Source organism: Somniosus microcephalus, chromosome 5 (genome assembly GCF_052327205.1).
Source record: "Somniosus microcephalus isolate GS21.2 chromosome 5, FLI_Smic_1.0, whole genome shotgun sequence".
NCBI classification, from domain to species: Eukaryota; Metazoa; Chordata; class Chondrichthyes; order Squaliformes; family Somniosidae; genus Somniosus; species Somniosus microcephalus.
The window spans coordinates 14,355,608-14,379,470 of NC_140991.1; the positions used below are offsets into that span (position 1 = coordinate 14,355,608).

General features: G+C 46.9%; 1 protein-coding gene across 2 annotated transcripts in view; it reads right to left on the bottom strand.

Moving 5' to 3' along the window:
• LOC147116901 (uncharacterized) overlaps positions 1 to 23,863 on the bottom strand; it is a 148,936-nt gene that overhangs the window by 44,267 nt on the left and 80,806 nt on the right. For both annotated transcript variants that reach the window (XM_085987348.1, XM_085987347.1), the window contains one exon: positions 23,263 to 23,396. In XM_085987348.1, coding sequence (XP_085843474.1) covers positions 23,263 to 23,396 — 134 coding nt within the window. The remainder of the gene's footprint in view (positions 1 to 23,262; positions 23,397 to 23,863) is intronic.

Below are 23,863 nucleotides of genomic sequence, written 5' to 3' on the forward strand. Positions count from 1 at the left end.
GAGGAGGCCTGACACCAAAGAAGGTGGACCTGTGTGGGACCAGAGGAGGCAGACCTGCGTGGGAGCGGCAGCAGGACCTGAGAGAAGGCGGAGCGGCAGAGGAGGCCCAACACCGGAGGAGGCGGACCTGCGTGGGAACGGCAACAGGACCTGAGAAGCAAAATTCAAAAGAGTGACGTCAGAGTGAAAAAAGTGACGTCGGCACTAGAGAAGGAGCTGATTGGTGAGTAGTTGGTGAGTGTTTTTTGTAAGTTTTAGAAGTACAGGAAACGCTTTGGTATCCGGCACCAACGGGACCGGCGCGTTGCCGGTTAATCAAAAATTCCGGATGACGAAGAGGGTTATTTACCGAGGCTATTTTTAACAAATTGTTGAGGAGTAAAAAGGGTATGATCACACTATTGGGGGCATTCTATAGGCCTCCAAATAGTGTGAGGGAGGTAGAGGAGCAAATCTGCAGGGAAATCGCAGAAATATGCAAGAGCTATAGAGTGGTGATATTGGGGGACTTTAATTACCCAAATATCAATTGGGATAATGCTAGGGTAAAGGGAAAGGAGGGGGAGGAATTTCTGAAATGTCTTCAGGAAAATGTCCTTGACCAGTATGTTCTTGGCCCAACTAGGAAGGAGGCATTGCTGGATCTGGTGCTAGGGAATGAGGTCGGCCAGGACGACCAAGTGTCTGTGGGAGATCACTTGGGTACGAGTGATCATCGTATCATAAGATTTAGATTAGCTATGGAAAGGAACAAGGAACAATCTAGAGTGAAACTTCTAAACTGGAATAGGGCTAACTTCAATGGGATGCGAAAGGATCTAACCAGGGTAAAATGGAACCAAAGACTGACAGGAAAAACTGTAACAGAACAATGGGTGATCTTTAAGGAGGAGATGTTCCAAGTACAGGCTAGGTACATTCCAATAAGAGGGAAGGGTAAGGGAACCAAAGCAAGGGCTCCTTGGATGACAAGGGAGATAGTGAAGATGTTGAAACAAAAAAACAGGGTGTATGATCATGTCAGGTGAATTCTTCAAGGGAGAACCAGACCAAATACAGTAAGTTGAGAGAAGAAGTGAAGATGAAAATAAGATTGGCAAAGCGGGAATAGTAGAATGGCGGTTAACATAAAAGGGAACCCCAAAATCTTCTACCGGCATGTAAACAGTAAGTGGGTAGCAAGAGGCAGGGTGGGGCCTATTAGGGACAAAGAAGGTGATATATGCTTAGAGGCGCAGGGCAAGTCTAGAACACTCAATGAGTACTTTGTATTGGTGTTTACTAAGGAAGTGGATGCTGACAAAATATCAGTAGAAGTGGAAAAGGTAGAAACAATGGAAGGGGTGAAAACTGATAGTCAGAATGTACTAGAAAGGCTGGGTATGCTTAGAGTGGATAAGTCGCCTGGGCCAGATGGCTTGCATCCCAGGTTGCTAAGGGAATTGGGGGAGGAGATAGCGGAAGCGCTTGCCATAATTTTCCAATCTTCCCTAGATGCGGGGGAGGTGCCTGAAGATTGGAAAGTGGCAAATGTGACACCATTGTTCAAGAAAGGGTGTAAGGACAATCCTAGTAACTATAGGCCGGTCAGTTTAACACCAGTGGTGGATAAAGTTTTAGAAACAATTTAAAGGAAAATACACTTCACAGGGGCATTATCAAACGAAATTTGACACCGAACCATAGGGAAATATTAGGTAGATTTTAAGGAGCGTCTTAAAGGAGAAGAGAGCGGTAGTGAGACGGAGAGGTTTAGGGAGGGAATTACAAAGCTTAAAGCCTAGGCAGCTGAAGGCGAGGTTTAGGGAGGGAATTACAAAGCTTAAAGCCTAGGCAGCTGAAGGCGAGGTTTAGGGAGGGAATTACAAAGCTTAAAGCCTAGGCAGCTGAAGGCGCAGCCACCAAAGGTGGAGTGATTAAAATCAAGAATGTGCAAGTGGCCAGATTGGAGGAGTACAGAGATCCCGGAGGGTTTTAGGGCTGTAGCAGGTTACACAGGGAGGTGTGAGGCCATGGATGGATTTGAAAACAAGGATGAGAATTTTAATATCGAGGCGTTGCCAGACCGGCAGTCAATGTGGGTCAGCAAGCACAGGGGTGATGGGTGAACAGGACTTGTGCGAGTCAGGGTACGGGCAGCAGAGTTTTCAATGAGTTCAAGTTTACGGAGGGTGCAAGGTGGGAGGCCAGCCAGCATAGCATTACAATAGTCAAGTCTAGAGGGAACAAAGGTGTAGATGAGGGTTTCAGCAGCAAATGAGCTGAGGCAGGGACGGAAATGAGCGATGTTACGGAGCTGGAAGTAGGCTGTCTTGGTGATGGAGCAGCTGTGTGGTCGGAAGCTCATCTGCAAGGTTGTAAACGGTCTGGTTCAACCTCCGACAGTGGCCAGGGAGAGTGATAGGCTAGGGGATGGAGTTTGTGGCGGATAACAAAGACAATAGCTTTGGTCTTACCAATACTTAGTTGGAGGAAATTTCCATGTCCGACAAGCAGTGTCACAAATCAGAGACAGTGGAGTGGTCGAGAGAGGTGGTGGTAAGGTAGACTTGGCGTCGTCAGCGTACATGTGGAACCTGACACTGTTTACGGATTATGTCGCTGAGGGGCAGCCTGTAGATGAGAAATAAGAGGGGACCAGGATACATCTTTGGGGACACCAAAGGTAATGGTGTGGGAGCGGGAAGAGAGGCCATTGCTGATGATTCTCCGGCTATGAGTGGATAGATAAGAAAGGAACTAGACAAGAGTAGTCCCACCCAACTGGATGACGGAGGAGAAACGTTGGAGAAGGATGGTCTGGTCAACTGTTTCAAAGACTGCATACAGGTCGGGAAGGATGAGGAAGGATAGTTTACTGCGGTCACAGTCACATAGGATGTCAGCTGGAGTATTGGTATTCTGGGCACCACACTTTTGGAAGGATACATAGATACATAGATACATAGAAGATAGGAGCAGGAGTAGGCCATTCGGCCCTTCGTGCCTGCTCCGCCATTTAATGAGATCATGGCTGATCCTTTAATTCAGTATCCCGTCCCCGCCTTCTCTCCGTAACCCTTAACCCCTTTTGCCCGTAGAAATATATCTAATTCCCTCTTAAATATATTTAATGAGCTGGCATACACTGCCCTCTGTGGCAATGAGTTCCACAGGTTCACCACTCTCTGAGTGAAGAAATTCCCCCTCATCTCTGTCCTAAATGGTTTAGCCCTTATCCTTAAATTATGTCCTCTAGTTCTGTTCTCACCCGCCAAGGGAAACATTCCTTCTGCATCCAGTCTGTCTAGACCTGTCAGAATTTTATACACTTCTATGAGGTCCCCTCTCAATCTTCTAAACTCCAGTGTGTACATCCCTAAACTACATAGTCTCTCCTCATAGGTCATTCCCGCCATTCCTGGTATCAGCCTGGTGAATCGCCGCTGCACCCCCTCCATGGCAAGAACATCCTTCCTCAGATGAGGCGACCAAAACTGTACACAGTACTCGAGGTGTGGTCTCACCAGTGCCCTGTACAGCTGCAGCAAGGTATCCCTGTTCCTGTATTCTAACCCTTTTGCTATGAAGGCCAGCATACCGTTTGCCTTCTTGACCGCCTGTTGCACCTGCATGCTCGCCTTCAGTGACTGGTGTACAAGAACACCCAGGTCTCTCTGTACTTCCCCCTCTCCCAATCTATTGCCATTTAAATAATAATTTGCCCTCCCGTTCCTGCACCCAAGGTGGATAACTTCGCACTTGTCCACATTATAGTGCATCTGCCATTTATCCGCCCAATCGCCCAGTCTGTCCAAATCGCTCTGGAGCTTCCTGGTCTCTTCCTCTGAGCCCACCCCCCCTCCTAGTTTAGTGTCGTCTGCAAATTTGGAAATGCTGCATCCGACTCCCTGATCCAGGTCATTAATGTAAATTGTGAACAGCTGGGGGCCCAGGACAGATCCCTGTGGTACCCCACTTGTTACTGCCTGCCATTCAGAAAATGAGCCGTTTATTCCAACTCTCTGTTTTCTATCTGACAGCCAGTTCCCTATCCACGCCAAAACTTTCCCCTTTATCCCATGAGCCTCAATTTTCCATGCTAATCTTTTATGTGGGACCTTATCGAAGGCCTTTTGGAAGTCCAGGTACACCACATCTACTGGCTCTCCCCCATCTATTCTACCAGTTACTCCCTCAAAAAATTCCAATAGATTAGTCAAGCACGATTTACCCTTTGTAAATCCATGTTGACTCTGTCCTATCCTGTCCCCATTTGCTAAGTGCTCCGCTATTTCATCCTTAATGATGGACTCCAGCATTTTGCCCACAACTGATGTAAGGCTTACAGGTCTGTAATTACCTGCTTTTTCCCTACCCCCCTTTTTGAATAGTGGGGTAATGTTAGCTACCCTCCAATCCATCGGCACTGTTCCCGAGTCTAATGAATTCTGAAAAATCATCCTTAGTGCATCCGCTATCTCTAGGGCCACCTCCTTCAGTACCCTAGGATGCATGTTATCAGGCCCTGGGGATTTGTCCACCTTCAATCCCTTTAGCTTCCTTAACACCATATCCTTAGAGATATTGATTTGCGTCAGTTCCTCCTTTGCCAATGTCCCTATTTTTCCCGATATCCCAGGGAGGTTTTTTGTGTCTTCCTTCGTAAAGACTGACCCAAAGTATGCATTTAGTTGATCTGCCATTTCCTTATTTCCCATTATATATTCCCCCGTATCTGACTGCAATGGACCAACTTTGGTTTTCACCAGTCTTTTCCTTTTGATATACTTATAAAAGCTTTTGGAGTTAGTTTTTATATTTTCCGCCAGCTTGTTTTCGTAAGCTATTTTGCCCCTCTTGATTATGCCCTTTGCCCTCCTTTGCTCTATCTTAAACTGTTCCCAATCTTCCGCTCTGGCGCTTTTTTTGGCTATTTTATACGCCCTATCTTTGGATTTTATGCTGTCTCTAATTTCCCCTGTTATCCACGGTTGAGTCACCTTTTTAGATTTCCTTTTATGCCAGATTGGTATAAACAATTTTTGCAATTTTGTCATTCTATCTTTAAATGTTTGCCATTGTTTATCTACCTCCAGTCCTCCCAGGAACGTTGTCCAATCAGACCTACTCAGTTCCCGTCTCATGGCATCATAATTCCCCTTGTTTAAATTCAGGACCTTAGTCTCTGAGTCAATTTCTTCGCTCTCCATTTCGAGTGAGAAATCGATCATGTTATGATCGCTCTGACCCAAGGGTCCCCGTACAACAAGATTACTGATTAGTCCCTTCTCATTGCACAGTACCCAGTCCAATATAGCCTGTTCCCGAGTTGGTTCCTCGACATATTGATCCAGATAACCATCCCTCAAACACTCAAGGAATTCCTCCTCCTCATTATTTTTACTGATTAGGCTAGTCCAATCTATATGTAAGTTAAAGTCACCTATGATGACAGCTGTGCTCTTATTGCACGCTTCTCTAATTTCCCTCGTGATGCCCTCCCTAACCTCTATTTTACTATTTGGAGGCCTATATACCACTCCTATTAATGTCAAGGCCTTGGAGTGGGTGCAGAGGAGATTTAGTAAAATGGTACCAGGGATGATGGACTTCAGTTATGTGGAGAGTCTAGAGGTTGGGATTGTTCTCCTTAGCGCAGAGAAGTTTAAGGGGAGATTTAATAAAGGCGTTCAAAATTATGAAGAGTTTTGACAGAGTAAATAATATCTCTCAGCCAAAATCCCAGAGTCCTCCATCACCAACCCTGTCGTGTCCCACTGGCAGAGGTGGAGGCATAGTGATATACAATCAGGTAGGCATGTCCCTGGGAGTAATCAACATTGACTCTGGACCTCATGAAGTCTCACACATTCAGGACTAAGAGGGCCAAGGAAACCACCTGCTCATCACCAACTACCAATGAATCAATACTCCTCTATGTTGAACATAACTTGGAGGAAGCTCTGAGGGAAGCAAGGGCATAGTATGTAGGGTTTCTTTCATGTGCACTACCAAGCATAGCTCATTAGTACTTAAGGACATAGTTGCCAGGCTGGACCTTCATCAGGTGGTCAGGGAACCAACATGAGGAAGTGACGTATTTGGCCTCATCCTCACTAACCTACATGTTGTAGACACATCTGTAGAAAAACTCTCATCTTCACTGTGAGGACACACTCCATCTTGTAGTGTAGCACTGCCAACGTGCTAAGTGGAACAGACTTTCCATCCCAAAACTAGGTATTTATGAGGCGCTGTGGGCCATTAGCAGCAACAGACCATAGTATGTAATGACATGCCCGTCACATCCCTCACTCCCTGATTATCATCAAGCCAGGAGACCAACCACAGTTCATTGGGGAGTGTAGAAGGACATGCCAGGAGCCGCACCAGGCACACCTTTGAATGAGGTACGAGCCTGGTGAAGTGCTAGATAGAGATACCTGCATGCCTACTCCAACTCCTATTTCTTATGTTCTTATGTTCTAAACACCAAAAGATGCAATCTATAGACAGATATAAGCGGTTCCACAGAGCTGGAGAACAGAGCTTGGAGACAGAGCTGGATGAACACAATCGGAGTGGATCGCAAGCAGAGTGGAAAAATTTGGTAATAGCAGGAATCGGTGGAGAGGAGGAAGGCGGTTAATAGGCCCGAGAACGGACCTGCGGGAGAGCGAGAGGAGCGGCCGGAGATAAAGGTAGGCCCGAGAGCCCAGAGGGAGCGCGAGTGTCAGGGAGCGAGGTAAAAAAAACTAAAGTGATGTTAGCACAAGATAAGGAGCTGATTGCTAAGTAGCTGGTGATTTTTTTTAAGTCTTGAGTTTATTTCTGTTAAGTTAGATAATAGTCTATTAAATAGAGGCATGGCAGGGCACCTCAGTCCTGTTGAATGCACATCTTGTGCCATGTGGGAACTCTAGGATGCTTCCCATGTTCTGGACAACCACATGAGCAGGAAGTGTCGTCAGCTGGAGGAGCTCAAGCTCCAGGTTTCGGAGCTTGAGCAGCAGCTGGCGTCACTGTGTTGCATTCGTGAGGCTAAGAGCTAAATGGATAGCACGTTTCAGGAGGTGATCATGCCGCAGCTTAAGAGTGTGCAGGCAGAGAGGGAATGGGTAACCACCTGACAAACAAGGAGGACCAGGCAAGAGTCCCCTGAGTGCATCTCACTCTCTAACTGGTATCGAGGTCTAAATGCTGGTGAGGGCGATGGTTCCTCTGGAGAGTACAGCCAGAGCCAAGTCCACGGCACCAAGGGTGGCACGGGGTGGGGGGGGAGGAAGAAGATCGGGAAAGCAATAGTCATAGGTGTCAGGATCAAAGACATCACTGAGCGACTGCAGGACATTCTGAGGGGGGAGGGTGAACAGCCAGAGGTCATGGCCCGTATCGGTATCAACGACATAGGTAGAAAGAGGGATGAGGTCCTGCAAGCACATTTTAGGGAGCTAGGAAACAGATTGATAAGCAGGACCTCAAAGGTAATAATCTTCAGATTGCTCCCGTTGCCATGAGATAGTGAGTATAGAAATAGGAGGATAGAGCAGATGAATGTGAGAACATAAGTAATAGGAGCAGGAATAGGCCACTTGGCCCCTCGAGCCTGCTCAACCATTCAATAAGATCATAGCTGATCTAGGGCTCAAAGGCACTTCCCAGCCCGCTCCCCATAACCCTTCACTCCCTTATCTTGCAAAAATTTGTCTATCTCCACTTTAAATGCATTTAATGACCCAGCCTCCACAGCTCTGGGGCAGAGAATTCCACAAATTTACGACCCTCTGAAAGAAGAAGTTCCTCCTCATCTCAGTTCTAAAAGGGCGACCCTTTATTCTGAGACTGTGCCCCCGAGTTCTAGATTTCCCCATGAGGGGAAATATCCTCTCTGCATCTACCCTGTCGAGCCCCCTCAGTATCTTATATGTTTCGATAAGATCACCTCTCATTCTTCTAAATTCCAATGCTCAACCTTTGCTCATAAGTCAAATCCCTCATCTCTGGAATTAACCTAGTGAATCGTCTCTGAACTGCCTCCAATGCAAGTATATCCTTCCTTAAATAAGGAGACCAAAACTGTACGCAGTACTCCAGGTGCGGTCTCACCAATACCTTGTACAGTTGTAGCAGGACTTCCCTGCTTTTATACTCCAACCCCCTTGAAATAATGGCCAACATTCCATTTGCCTTTTTGATTAATTGCTGTACCTGCATGCTAACTTTTTGTGTTTCATGCACAAGGACCCCCAGGTCCCTCTGAACTGTTGCATTTTGTAATCTCTCTCCATTTAAATAATAGTTTGCTTTTTTATTTTTCCTGCCAAAGTGGATAGCCTCGTACTTTCCCACATTATACTCCATCTGCTAAATGTTTGCCCACTCACCTAGCAGATTCTTTGAGTCCTCTGCACAACTTGCTTTCCCACCCATCTTTGTATCATCCGCAAACTTGGCTACATTACACGCGATCCCTTCATCCAAGTCATTAATGTAGATTGTAAATAGTTGGGGCCCCAGCACCGATCCTTGTGGCACCCCACTAGTTACTGTTTGCCAACCAGAAAATGACCCATTTATCCCGTCTCTCTACTCTCTGTTAGTTAGCCGATTCTCTATCCGTGCTAATATATTACCCCCAACTCCGTGAGCTCTTATCTTCTGCAGTAACCTTTTATGTGGCACCTTATCAGATGCCTTCTGGAAATCCAAATACACCACATTCACTGGCTCACCCTTGTCCACCCTGCTTGTTACATCCTCAAAGAACTCCAGCAAATTTGTTAAACATGATTTCCCTTTCCTAAAACCATGCTGACTCTGTTTGACTGCAGTATGTTTTTCTAAATGCCCTGCTACAGCTTCCTTAATGAAGGACTCCAGCATTTTCCCAACGACAGATGTTAGGCTAGCTGGTCTATAGTTTCCTGCTTTCTGTCTCCCTCCTTTCTTAAATAGGAGTGTTACATTAGCGGTTTTCCAATCCGTTGGGACCTCTCCAGAGTCCAGGGAATTTTGGTATATTGCAACCAATGCATCCACTATCTCTGCAGCCACTTCTTTTAAGAGCCTGGGATGCAGGCCATCTGGTTCAGGGGACTTGTCATCTCTTAGTCCCATTATTTTACCAAGTACTATTTCCTTAGTGATAGTGATTGTCTTTAGTTCCCCACTCCCTGTGGCCCCTTGATTATCCATTATTGGGATGTTGTTAGTGTCTTCTACAGTGAAGACAGATGCAAAATATTTGTGAGGCAAGAGAGTTGGTGCAGGAGGGAGGGCTTTAGATTCCTGGGACATTAGGACCGGTTCTGGGGGAGGTGGGACCTGTACAGGTCGGACGGGTTGCACCTCAACAGAGCCTGGACCAATATCCTTGGGGGGGTGGGGGGATTGTTGCTAGTGCTGTTAGGGAGGGTTTAAACTAATTCGGCAGAGGGATGGGCATTAGAAAGGAGAAACAAGGTGCACAAAAGATTGGGAGAGATAGATAGCACTAGAGTAAGAAATAGTACGGAATTAGGTGGGGTCAGACTAAGAGAATACAAGGAGGTCTCAGATAGGTTTACAGTGCATGTGTGTAAACACACAAATCAGGGTAAATAAGGTTGGTGAGCTGCAGGTGCAAATAGCCACATGGGAATATGATGTTATGGCGATAACGGAGACCTGGCTCAAAAATGGGCAGGATTGGGTATTAAATATTCCTGGATATAAGATGTTCAGGAAAGATAGGGAAGGAAGGAAAGGAGGTGGGGTGGCAGTATTGATTAAAGAGAATATTACAGTGCTAGAGAGAGAGGATGTCCTGGAAGGGTCAAGGACAGAATCTATTTGGTTAGAATTAAGAAACAATAGTGGTGTCATTACACTACCAGGTGTATTCTTTAGGCCACCAACTAGTGGTAAGGAGCAGAGCAAATTTGCAGGAAAATTACAGAGAGGTGCAAGAACTATAGAGTAGTGATAACGGGGTCTTCAATTATCCTAATATAGACTGGGATAGAAATAGTGTAAAGGGCAAAGAGAGGGAAGAATTTCTGAAGTGTGTTCAGGAGAACTTTCTTGATCAGTACGTTTCCAGCCCAACGAGGAAGGAGGCATTGCTGGATCTGGTTCTGGGGAATGAGGTGGGTCAAGTGGCGCAAGTGTCAGTTGGGGAACATTTGGGGAACAGTGATCATAGTATCATAAGGTTTAGATTCGCTATGGAAAAGGACAAGGAGCAATCTAGAGTAAAAATACTTAATTGGAGGAGGGCCAATTTCAGTGGGTTGAGAATGGATCTGGCCCGGGTAAATTGAAATCAAAGATTGGCAGGTAAAACTGTAATCGAGCAATGGGCTGGCTTTAAAGAGGAGATGGTTTGGGTACAGTCGAGGTATATTCCCACAAGGGGGAAAGGTAGGGCAACTAAAGCTACAGCTCCCTAGTTGACAAAAGAGATGGACCGGAAATTTCCCTTCCGAGTCAGGTCAGGAGCGACTTTAGAGTAATGGCCCCTATTAAAGCAGGCATGCGCGGTTCACGGCCCTATTAAATGGTGCGGGTCTGATGATGTCATCGATGACTCGTTCCAGCACCCATATTTAAAGCAGTCGTGCACTGAACTCACTTGAAGGTTTCCAGAGGGGGGTGGAAGGTGTGAAAGAAAGGCCACAGGAGAGATAAAGGGGGAAAAATTGGTTTGATTTGCGCCTCTCGTTAGCACCCCAGGGGGGGTGGTAATAGGGCACAAATCCCCTAGTGCCTGGGCGCAGTGCCACTAACGACTCCCTCGAAATTCAGCGGGAGGTTAGCGGCGGCGGTAGCCGGTAGTGCGCCGCAGCGCCGCCAATAGTGTCATCGCCGTGCGCAGTGCCCCGGCCGCAAACATCCCTTGCGCCCTCTGATGTATCGCCAGACAATATGTTCAACAGGATCAGGTGGCATTTTTGCAGCGGTGGTGGCGGTAGGTGTCGGGCGACCATTTTTTTGGGGCCCACTGCCAGCACCTGCCCCCTTTCTCTTTTTTTCGGGGTGCCGGCCGCGATCACGCAGCCTGGCACTCCTCTTGATCAGGGGAGGCGGCCTGCAATGACGCGGCACGACGTGCCACCGCGCATGGCACTGTTGCACGTAGCACCACGTTCTTCAGTAGTAGCACTCCACTGGGTGCCACCCAATTTTTCCCCAAGAACTTTTTAAACATGGATAGCCAAAGGCAGAGGGTTGCAACCCAGATCTCGGATTCCGCCTTGCATACTCTTGTGGAGGCTGTCAGAGCACGCAGGGAGGTCCTCTTCCCTGATGACAGGCTAAGGACACCTCCACAAACAAAGAGAGCCTGGCTGGATATTGCTGAGGAGGTCAGCAGCAGTGATGTGGTCAGGAGGACCTGGATACAGTGCAAGAAGCTCTTCAATGATCTCATGAGGTCAGGAAAGGTGAGTGCAATGCCACACTCACCCTCATCCTGAAGTGCCTGGCAACACATTCCCAAGTCTTCCCAAGCCTATTCCTGCACATCATTACTCACACCAAATTACCTTGCACGTCCAGCCATCCCCCTCTCTCTATGTACATACTCACATTCCCATCTGATTAACCACCCCTCACCATAGAAGGAGGCCATTTGGCATTGGCACCCCACTCCTTCATAGTCACCCTCTACAGATGTAACCCATTCATTCCTTATGCTCATTCCATCACTCTCACTCAAACTTCTCTTCTTTCCCTCCTTGCAGGAGAAGAGAGCCCACAACTACAGGGAGAGGCAGAGAACCGGAGGTGGCCCATCTGACAGCAGCAGAGGAGGCGGCTCTGGAAATTTCAGGAGCTCGAGAGATGTTAACGGTGGGAGATGGAGAGAGGGGCATGACATGAATCAGTCATTCATGAAAGAAAGACTTATGAAATAATACTGAGCGGCCTACAGGTGGCGCTGTCCAGGGAGAGTATAAATACTCGGGCACGGGTCCAGCTTGCGCAGGACATTCTTAACAGGAACTAGTGAAGGGCACAACTAGACCTCCATGTTATAAAACAGTTGATTAAAGCTTTGTTTAACGCTTAGACCAAGTGCCGAGTAGTTTTCTTACGTCAGGGCACATCCCAGCAATCTGGTGACAGAATCACATCTCATAAACCCACATGGCATACAACAGTCACCCATATGGTGACTCATGTCAGCAGATTGTGAAATGTCATCATGTGCATAATGGTACCCATTCTTATTATAACACTTCTAATTCATCTCTTTACTCTCCCACAGGTCCATCAACTGTCCTTCCCCCCAACACCCTCGCCACAGTCCAGCCGGAGGAGGAAGACGACTCCTCAGAGGAACCTCTAGCCTCCGAGGGTGCAGCGTCAGCAGACCCAAGCGCACCCAGCACCGGCGCAGATACGCACACCTCAGTGGGTCCTTTGCGCAATAGGGTAGAGTTGTCATCTGGTGTCTCACAATTCACAAGTGAGAAAGAAGATAGTGTTGATAGGGACAGCAGTGGAGACTCCTCACCGGAGGGCGCAGGAAGCTCCAAGCTCTGCTGAGCTGCATGCAGACACTGAGCCTTGGTGGCCATCGAGAAAGGGGGTGATCCTGGAAGGGCAGCAACAATTGCATGAGGCTCTGGTCGTGATGTCTGCAAATGTTCAGAGAATGGAGGAGTCCAGCCGATGGTGATGATGTGCTCTTCCATGGAAAGGATGGTCACCTGCTTGGAGCAGCAAATACACCACTCACATGCGCACGTTAGCTATTGACAACAGATGGCAGGCGCTCATAGACCTCCTTTCAAAGGGTTGCAAACGTTGACTTGGGCCTTCATCGCCCCATTGCTGTGGAGCAAGGTGCTCGCCAGCTCCTTGCTAGCAGGGAAGTGCGGGTGGCCCATGAGAGGGATGATCGTGAGAGGGGACATGGAATTGGGGGCTCTTCTCAAAGCACTCACACTTCTCACCCATTACCTCCCCCTCAGTCAGAGCCCCAGATGCTTCTTCGGATCACGATGGCCGAGTCTGTCCCTGCAGAGTCGCAGGGGGAGCAGACTTTGGTGGGGCCATCACAGGCTCCAAAACCCAGAGGATGTCCACCAAAAGTGTCTACGCAGTCGCAGCAGGGAAGTGAGAAGTCTGCAACTATCTCTGCTAAAGCCACAGAGGTTGCACCTCGTAGAAGCGCTCGCAAATGAAAACTGACACAAAAGTAGACGCACAGGGGTAATCACATGGGTGTATCAACAAATGTTAGTCCTAAGTTTCAGTTGTTTTGATTGTACACATAAATGTTTTTCTTTGCAACACTTTCGGGTCTTGTCCATTTTTGCCTCAAAGCGTGGAAGTGGCTTTGTCACTTGGAGTGAATGGCGAGACATTATTTAACCTCGAGAATTGGGCCTTTGGGTGAGAGCAATGGCTTGGTCATTGTAGGGATGCTTTATGGTGTTGCGGGAGGTGGGAACTTAGTGCAGGCATGTGTCTGCATTGGAGCAAGTTAAGTAAATCTGGCCTTGATGTAGACATCCCGGGCAGCAATGTGCACTGCTGCTGGTGGCTCCCTCCTCCTCATCTTCCACCTGCTCGTCCTCCTCCTCCTCCGAAGAGGCTGTGTGCCATGCTCCTCCTGCAGCTCCAATCCTCGCTGCTGCGCAATGCTGTGCAGTGTGCAGCAGATGACTATGATTCTGGGGATCCTGGCAGGCGCTTACTGAAGGGCTCCTCCAGATCTGGCAAGGCATCTGATGCACATCTTTAGCATGCCTATTCCTTGTTCTATGACACATCTGATGGAGATGTGGCTCTCATTATTACGCTCCTCGGCCTCAGTACTTGACCTCCTCAGGGGTGTCATGAGCCACATCTTCAGTGGATAGCCCTTGTCTCCAAGCAGCCAGCCGGTAAGTCTGTTTCGAGGTGCGAAGAACTGAGGGAGGGTGGACTGACACAGCATGAAAGAGTCATGACAGCTGCCAGGGAACCTGGCGAACACCTGCATAATCATCTTTTTATGGTTGCAATGACCTGGCATGATAGCCTGAGCCACCTGAAGCACTGCTGCTCAGTCATGTTGAGGAAACTCAATCTCTGCTTGCATACACTGTGTTGGGGGTATCGCCTCCAGCGTGCTGCGGCCCTGTGGTGCCCCCCTCTCTGCCACGGTGCATCAGGTCATTGAGGAGAACGCTGGCGTTGTGGTTGCTGCTGCTGTGGCTGGTGTTGTTGCTGGTGGTGCTCATCTTGATCGGATTCCATGGGCCAAGGTGAAACAGTATAAGCGGCACCCATGCTGATGTCGTAGATGGCAGGTCAAGTAGCGATCAGAGGGCCAATCCCACAATGGTGTGACAGTGAGTAGCAAAGTAAAAGTAAATGTGGGTCCCTTACAGGCTGAGGCATGAGAAATTATAATGGGGAATAAGGAAATGGCAGAGAAATTAAACAAATACTTTGGGCTCGATTTTCCAAGCCCTGAGGAGGCGGGAGTGGTGGGAAAATTACAGAATCGGGGGGCAGGAACCCATTCCGCCCCCAACCCGCCTCCGTGCCAATGTCCCATGAGGCGGATACACGACCTGTGCTGGGAGCCGCCTCCCCGAGGCGGGAAGGGGATTGGTGCCAATTAACTGCCTGTTAACAGGTAGTTAACGGGCAGTTTTTTGTCTAATCCCTATTTTTAGCCCTGAAGTGTGGGCTGTTCGACGACTCCGAACCACGCCAAGTTAGCGAGGCGGACCGTCGGTCTGCAGGGGTTGGAGGGGTCGAGATGTCTGTTGTGCAGGTGAGTGATGGGTGCATGTGTGCAGAGGTAAGTGTGTGAGGTGTGTGTAAAGTGTTTTAATAAGTTTTACTTACCTTTACTTTCTCCTGCAGGCTTCCTTCCTTCAGTTCTTGGGAGTCCCTCAGCTCACCGGCACAGAAAGCAGAATGGCCGCTGAACTGTCAAAAGCTGCAGCCTCTGCTTTCTGGTCTGGAGAGCTCTCTAACTGAGTCTGAGTAGAAGGATTCAAGTTAGAAGACAGATTGTCAGTGTTTGACAGCTTCACAGAGCTGTCAAACACTGATTTTTCATCTGTCAAAAGCTCCTGACAGATGAAATGTCAATCGCTGACGTCACCAGTAACCAGGTGTCCCTTAATTAACCTGCTGAGCCCGCTGGGTGGGCTTAACAAGGTCAGCGCGTGGGTTGGCCACAAGTCGATGGAGGCGGGACTACAACCCAAAAAATGGGAGTCCCGCCTCCAAAAGCCCATTGACAAAATCGAGCCCTTTGTATCTGTCTGCACGGAAGAAGACGCAAAAAACTTCCCAGTAATAGTGAGGAACCAAGGGTCTAGCGAGAATGAAGAACTGAAAGAAATTAGTGTTAGTAAAAAAATAGTACTGGAGAAATTAATGGGACTGAAAGCCGCTAAATCCCCTGGATCTGATGGCCGACATCCTAGGGTTTTGAAAGAGGTAGCTATAGAGATAATGGCTGCATTGGTTGTCATTTTCCAAAATTCCATAGATTCCAGAACGGGTCCCGCAGATTGGAAGGTAGCAAATGTAACCCCACTATTTAAGAAAGGAGGGAAGAGAGAAAACGGGGAACTACAGACCAGTTAGCCTGACATCAGTAGTGGGGAAAATGCGAGAATCTATTATTAAGGACGTGGTAACAGGGCACTTACAAAATAATAATAGGATTGGGCAGAGTCAGTACGGATTGATGAAAGGGAAATCGTGTTTGACAAATCTGTTAAGAGTTTTTTGAGGTTTCAATTAGCAGAATAGACAAGGGGGAACCAATGGTGGGGTACCGCAAGGATCAGTGCTTGGGCCTCAGCTATTCACAATCTACATCAATGATTTGGATGAGGGGACCAAATGTAATATATCTAAGTTTGCTGATGGTACAAAGCTGGGTGGCAATGTAAGTCGTGAGGAAGATGCAAGGAGGTTTAAAGGGGATATAGACCGGCTAAGTGAGTGGGCAAGAACTTGGCAAATGGAATATAACGTGGAGAAATGTGAAGTTATACACTTTGATAGGAAAAATAGAAAAGCGGAGTATTTTTTAAATGGTGAGAGATTGGGAAATGTTGGTGTTGAGAGGGACCTGGGTGTCCTTGTACATGAAACACTGAAAGTTAACATGCAGGTACAGCAATCAATTAGGAAAGCAAATGGTATGTTGGCTTTTATTACAAGAGGATTTGAGTATAAGAGTAAAGATGTCTTACTGCAATTATATAGGGCCCTGGTGAGACCACACCTGGAGTATTGTGTACACTTTTGGTCTCCTTACCTAAGGAAGGATATACTTGCCATAGAGGGAGTGCAACGAAGGTTCACCAGACTGGTTCCTGGGATGGGGGATTGACCCATGAGGAGAGATTGAGTAGACTAGGCCTATATTCGCTAGAGTTTAGAAGAATGAGAGGTGAAACATACAAAATTCTTACAGGGCTTGACAGGGTAGATGCAAGGAGGATGTTTCCCCTGGCTGGGGAGTCTAGAACCAGAGGTCACAGTCTCAAAATAATGGTTTGGCCATTTAGGACTATGAGGAGGAGAAATTTCTTCACTCAGAGGGTGATGAATCTTTGGAATTCACTAACCCTGTGGAGACTCAATCATTGAGTATATTCAGTACGGAGATCGATAGATTTTTTAATATTAAGGGAATCAAAGGATGTGGGGATAGTGCAGGAAAGTGGAGATGAGGTAGAAGATCAGCCATGATCTTATTGAATGGCAAAGCAGACTCGATGGGCCATATGGCCTACTCCTGCTCCTAATTCTTATGTTCAATGTGGTGAGAGTGGCTTCCGAGGTTGCAGAAATGACCTGCAAACTCCTGAAACCTAACTCTGTGCACAAAATGGAGTCATCAACAGCCTTTCCCTTAGGCAACTAATGAAGTGTGTGTATTTATCTGGCATTCCCAATTGTCAATTAATGCCCTCACACAGCGGTCACTGAGCTTCCCCTTCCCCTTCACAGGCAAGGTTCCCGAGCTGTGTGCTTCCCGTGCTCATAAAGTTAAATTCAGAAGTTGCAGTTAAAAACCCTGTTGAGGGTCTGATAACAAGGATTTAATGAGCTTAATTAGGTTACCCGATCCCGTGCTGGCAAACACCCCCGAATTAAAGACGCAAGGAGGCGGGATGATGGCGGGTTGCCGCCGCGCCGCTGATTGTCGCTATTTTTACAGCCGAACTGCCTCCAAACCCGCTTGCACAGCAACGGGAAAATTTCGGCCATAGAGGGTAAGATGAAGCAGAAAAAGGGGGCGTATAACAGATGTCAGGTTGAGAATACAAGTGAGAACCAGGCTGAATATAGAAAGTTCAGAGGGGAAGTGAGAAAGGAAATAAGAGGGGCAAAGAGAGAGTATGAGAATAGACTGGCAGCTAACATAAAAGGGAATCCAAAAGTCTTCTACAAATTTTACTACAAATAGTAAACGGGTAGTAAGAGGAGGGGTGTAGCCGATTAGGAACCAAAAAGCAGACCTACGCATGGGAGGCAGAGGGCATGGCTGAGGTACTAAATGAGTACTTTGTATCTGTCTTTACCAAGGAAGAAGATGCTGCCAAAGTCATAGTGAAAGAGGAGGTAGTTGAGATACTGGATGGGATACAAATTGATAGAGAAGGTAGTAGAAAGGCTGGCTGTACTTAAAGTAAATAAGTCACCAGGGCCGGATGGGATGCATCCTTACTTGCTGAGGGAAGTAAAGGTGGAAATTGCAGAGGTACTGGCCATAATCTTCCAATCCTCCTTAGATACGGAGGTGGTGCCACAGGACTGAAGAATTGCAAATGTTACACCATTGTTCAAAAAAGGGTGCAAGGATAAACCCAGCAACCACAGGCCAGTCAATTTAACATCGGTGGTGGGGAAGCTTTTAGAAACGATTTCCAAGACAAAAATAACCATCACTTGGACAAGTGTGGATTAAGTAAGGAAAGCCAGCACGGATTTGTTAAAAGCAAATCATGTTTAACTAACTTGACTGAGGTAACAGAAAGGGTTGATGAGGGCAATGTGGTTGATGTGGTGTACATTGACTTCCAGAAGGCATTTGATAAAGTGCCACATAATAGGGTTGCCAGCAAAGTTGAAGCCCATGGAATAAAAGGGACAGAGGCAGCATGGATATGAAATTGGCTGAGTGACAGGAAACAGAGAGTAGTGGTTGTTTTTTGGACTGGAGGAAGGTATACAGTGGTGTTCCCCAGGGGTCGGTATTAGGACCACTGCTTTTCTTGATATATATTAATGATTTGGACTTGGGAGTACAGGGCACAATTTCAAAATTTGCAGATGACATAAAACTTGGAAGTATAGTGAACAGTGAGGAGAATAGTGATAGATTTCACGAGGATATAGACAGGCTGGTGGAATGGACGGATATGTGGCAGATGAAATTTAACACAGAAAAGTGTGAAGTGATACATTCTGGTAGGAAGAACAAGACATCGTTTATTGCATCAAGGATCCAACAGGGATGGCATTTCATCAATACACAAACATTCTCCCAATCTGCACACAGACCTGGAGGTTATATCCCTTGCCAGCTATACCCACACAGCCTTGGTTCTTTGGCAGGTCTCATCCGAGAGCCTCGGGGAGACCTTTGGCTTGGAATTGGACATAGTAGTTTCTCAGCAGATGTTGCAGGTGGTGCAGCATAGGCATCAAGGATTAGTTGCAGGTGCCAGAACTTGTCTCTGAGCACTTTTAGAAGGCCTTCTGAAGTCGGAGATGCTGCAGCTTGAATCAATCAACTGTGGGACTTCCTTGGAAGACCCTCTCCCTACTTGCAATGAGCGCTTCCCCAAAGGAGGCATCTGCAAGCAGCATGGGAACCATTCATTTTCTTTCTGCATGGACCTCAGATGAGGATGAGAAGGAGGAGGAGGAGGCGGAGGATGAGGAGGAGGAGGAGGAGGAGGATCTGGAAGAAAAGGAGGAGGAGCAGGAGGAGGTCAGAGCGCCGTTGTATCAACCAGCGGCAGCAGCAGCACTGAAGCACATGGCTGCCCGGGATGCAAAGGATGAACTTATCCTGGCCAAATTTGCATAGGTTGCCCAAGTTGGCACATGTCCTTGGCTCCATCCTAGGACATCATTGACAATGGACATGACACTCTGGCCTCCTTTCACTCAGGCCACCAACCTGACAACGCAAGTGTGGCGAAGCCCACAATGTGGAGCTACCTAAGGCGAAAGAACATATGCCATAACACCAACATTTTGGCTTCAAATCATTTTAATGCTTTCTAACAAGGATGGCATTTCATCAATACACAAACATTCTCCCAATCTGCACACAGATCTGGAGGTTATATCCCTTGCCAGCTATACCCACACAGCCTTGGTTCTTGGCAGGCCTCTTCCTCCCAGATGAGTGGAAGAGCACCTTCATGCTAGCTGTCACCCCCTCAAACAACATTTGCAGCGCCTCATCCGAGAGCCTCGGGGAGACCCTTGGCTTGGAATTGGACATAGTAGTTTCTCAGAATATGTTGCAGGTGGTGCAGCATAGGCAGAAATGCTGTGGAATGAGCCAAGGCAGCAAGAAACCATAAAATCAAACTGGAAAAGTGATGTCAACAGAGGCGGGTTTCAGTCCCAAAACACTAATTGACCAAGGGCAACCCACACCTCTGAGATCAAGTGGCCAATCATGGGAAAATCTCAATTCTTTGAAAACTATCAGTGGAGGTGGGTTTCAAACCCACCCAAGCTGAAATCCGCCTCCATCTTGTCTCCAGAGGGAAAATTGCCCCCATTGTGTCCAATTCTGCGCACTGCAATTTAGGAAGGATGTGAAGGCCTTAGAGAGGGTGCAGGAAAGATTTACAAGAATGATTCCAGGAATGAGGGACTTCAGTTACGTGGATAGACTGGAGAAGCTGGGGTTGTTCTCCTTGGAGCAAAGAAGGTTGAGAGGAGATTTGATAGAGGTATTCAAAATCATGAGGGGTCTGGACAGAGTAGATAGAGAGAAACTGTTTCCATTGTCAGAAGAGTCGGGAACCAGAGGACACAGATTTAAGGTGATTGGCAGAAGAACCAAAGGCGACATGAGGAACAACCTTTTTATGCAGCGAGTGGTTATGATCTGGAATGCACTGCCTGAAAGGGTGGTGGAGGCAGATTCAATCATGACTTTCAAAAGGGAATAGGATAAGTACCTGAAGGAAAAAAAATTGCAGGGCTACGGGGAAATGGCGGTGGAGTGGGACTAGCTGAAGTGCTTTTGCAGAGAGCTGGCACGGACTCGATGGGCTGAATGGCCTCCTTCTGTGCTTTAACCATGATTCTATGATCAGAACAAAGCACTGTAGCCCTACTACATACAGTCAGGAATGGTGGTGGAGAAAACAGGCAACTAACTCCTCCTGAGCAGTTCACTTCATCTGATATCAAGAAGCAGCTGAGTTTACTGGGCACAGCAAAGGCTATGGGCCCCAACAACATCCCAACTATTTGAAGACATGTTTACCAGAGTTAGCTACTCCCCTCTTGTGTTCATGTCTGAATCACATGAATTTCAAACTGAATTTAAAAGAGTACCATATCCTAAGAGGGTGTGTTCACTACCCAGGAGGACATGGGGGGAGAATTTTCCTCCACAATCCTGTCTGAAATTGGGCTGGATCATGGTGGAGACTGATGAGAAATTTGGGCCTACTGTTGCCTCATTACCTCAATCGGGACTTCCAGCCCTGGCTGCCCCTGGGGCTGCCAATAGCCACTCCTTCCCCACTTGCCGCATGAAAATGGCCAGCGCTCCCAGTGAATTTCCCTCCTGTCTCCTCCCATTACCATCACATCCCAGAGATCAAGGCATTCAGTGAGAGCATTCATTCCAATTTTTGCAGCACTTCTGTCCCTTTAAGGTCCCTTGATGACTGTTCTGGTGCTGCAAAGACATTCCCACTGCAGCACCTCGGTTGCATTGGCAGGCTCCTCTTGATTCCTCCTCTTCAATCTGTTCAGGAGCCCACTGTGCATATGGAATGAACCCTAACCCAGGAAAATGGATTGGGGTTGTAATGGATGTGAGGGAAAGGTAGAAGTCCTACCCTGACGGAGTTACATCCCAAAAAGGAGAATCACTGCTAGGATGTTCAGGAAGAAGGGTCTTCACCACACAATATGATAGTTTGAAATAGCCTTGTGTCTCTTACCTGCACATTGGACGCAGGTACAAAAAGCTTAATATTTACCTGAATATGACTCGCAGTGTCATCACCAATTTTGCAATCCACCATGGATTAAATACCTTGGTACAACATTGCAACCTACTGTACATGGTATCAAGAAAAGATCCCTCAGTACACCACCCTGTGAAGGCAGGACATGCCCTTGACAGGGCACAAAAAGAAAGTAAGGCTTGCATTTATATAGTGCCTTTCACTATCTCAGTACATCCCACAGCATTTTACAGTCAATGAAGTACTCTGGCAATGTGAGCACTGTAAATGCAGCAGTCAATTTGCACACAGCAAGGTTCCATAAAAAACAATGTGATACAAGGTTCCATAAAAAAACAATGTAATAGTGGCCAGATAATCTGCGTAAGTGATGTTGGTTGAGGATAGATATTGGCCAGGACACCTGGGGGAACTCCGCCGATCCTTTTCGAATAGTGCCATGGGATCTTTTACGTCCTCCTCAGAGTACAGACAAGTGCTCAGTTAACAACTCATCCGAAAGACAGCACCTCTGACAGTACTCCTTCAGTACTGCACTGGAGTGTCAGCCTAGATTTTGTACTCAAGTCTCTGGAGTGGGACTTGAACCTACAATCTTCTGACTCAGAGGTAAGAGTGCTACCACTGAGCCGCGGCTATGTCATCTACGTGGCAGATGAACAGGAGAACAGCTTGTGGTAGAACCCAGGAGCAACACCCAGCTGCTGTTCAGAGATGGACCGGCTGCAGGGGCAACACCTGCACTGGGCCCAGATGCAGCAGGTGTACCCAACCACACAATACGGGGACTGTAGCTGATGCAAGGAATCAGGTGCACCAGACACAGGGGTTTCACACCTCTTTAGCAGGTTTCCATGTGGGCTCCTGGAGGCTAGGAGGGTTGGTTGGCATCATAGCACACCTAGTGAGGAATGCAAAGTATTCATGAGCAAGCAGTAGGGCTCACACACAAACCACCGACCCCGGGGAGGGGGGTAATGTCATGTTTTGAGATTCTTTGGCCATTTTTTCATGGATCTAGATATAGGTTATGTTAAGTTGTGTTTTGAAGCTTGCTTTAAAGCATCTAGTCTCTCTGAACAGCACGATGCTGGGTTGTGAATCCAAAGTCAGACAAAAGATGGTTAACATGATAATTTGAAGTTGCTTCTCCCAGAGATCAAACAATAAATGATTAGTTAGTCTGTCTGGGTATTCCGAAAGTGAGACAGACTTCTAAAAATGAGAACATGTACACCAAAAAGTCAGATAGACAGAAGAATGCTGCAAGGTTAATAAAGGACAGGAGGTTGTGGGGGAAAAGACTCTGCCCTCGACTGTAGGACAAGATGAAGAGATTTAGTCTGTTTACATTAAGAAAGATGACCCATTAAAGCGTCATATGTTCTTTATTGTGTATCATTACGCGAATAGAAGTTGTTTTGTTTGAACTAAGCTGCTCTGACCATACCTGCTGCTCTGTACATTTCACCTTACTGTTGAATAAAGCAGCTTACAATTCAAACCAATCATCATCTCATCTAATATTAACATGGTATGCATCCGCAGAGAGTGAAGAAATACATGTACATAGAGATTTAGCCCAGATCACAGGGGTTTCATTGTTACACTCCCAGGTCTCGCTATCATAGCTATAGGGAAAGTAAGGTGCTTAGATCGCTTAAGGGAGCGACAGAAGCCACTGAACTAAAGAAGAAAGAAAAGAACTTGCACTTATATAGCACCTTTTACAACCTCAGGATGTCCTAAAGCACTTGACAACCAATGAAGTATTTTTGAAGTGTAGTCACTGTTGTATGTCGGAAACGTGACAGCCAAGTTGTGCACAGCAAGGCCCCACAAATAGCAATGTGATAATGACCAGTTAATCTTTTTTTAGGATGAGGGATAAACATTGGGGCGAACTCCCATGTAGAAGGTCTCTATGGCAGACCTGAAATCGTAAGAATTGCCTTCGCTCAAGTATATGTGGTACAGGCACGATGGGCCGAATGGTCTCCTTCTGTGCTGTCAGATTCTATGATTACAGAAAATGAATCCTAAGCCCTTCCTAAAAATATGTAGAGCTCCACTTCAGCATACTGACCTCATTGATTTTTTCATTGATATCAGGTATTCTGAATCCGTACAATCGGAATTGATCAATGAAGATGTAACTCAAAATTCTACGATCCAACTGAAAGGCAATTTCTCCAAGAACGCGATGAGGTGTCTCCGCTTCTGAAAGAAAAAGTTCAATTCAGTAGAAAACTCACTGATCGAAGGGGAGGAAAATATTTAGTTTAGTTGATCTCTTCTAAGTGAACCATCCATTAACTAAATGGCAGGTAAGAATGACATTTTAGCATATTCCCTTCCCTCTGTTACCCAAGTCTTGTTTCAGGACCCAATCTAGCCATGTTCATATTGTACCTTCCCCCATTCCCTGTTAAATCAAAATTAATATAATTTCCTTTTCAATGCTTCAGCTTATTCATTATTTGCTACTATATTCCATTAATCAAATTTTTGGTGATAACTTTAACCTAATCTGCTCAGTGGGAATGGGTTGGTTTCAAGTCGAACGCCCATTTTACACCCCGCCAATTTTACGGTCTGTTGACTTCAATGGAGTGTAAAATCAGGTGGGATGTAAAACAGGCGTCCGACACAAACCTGCCCCATTCCTTCTGGGTGGGTTAGGTTAA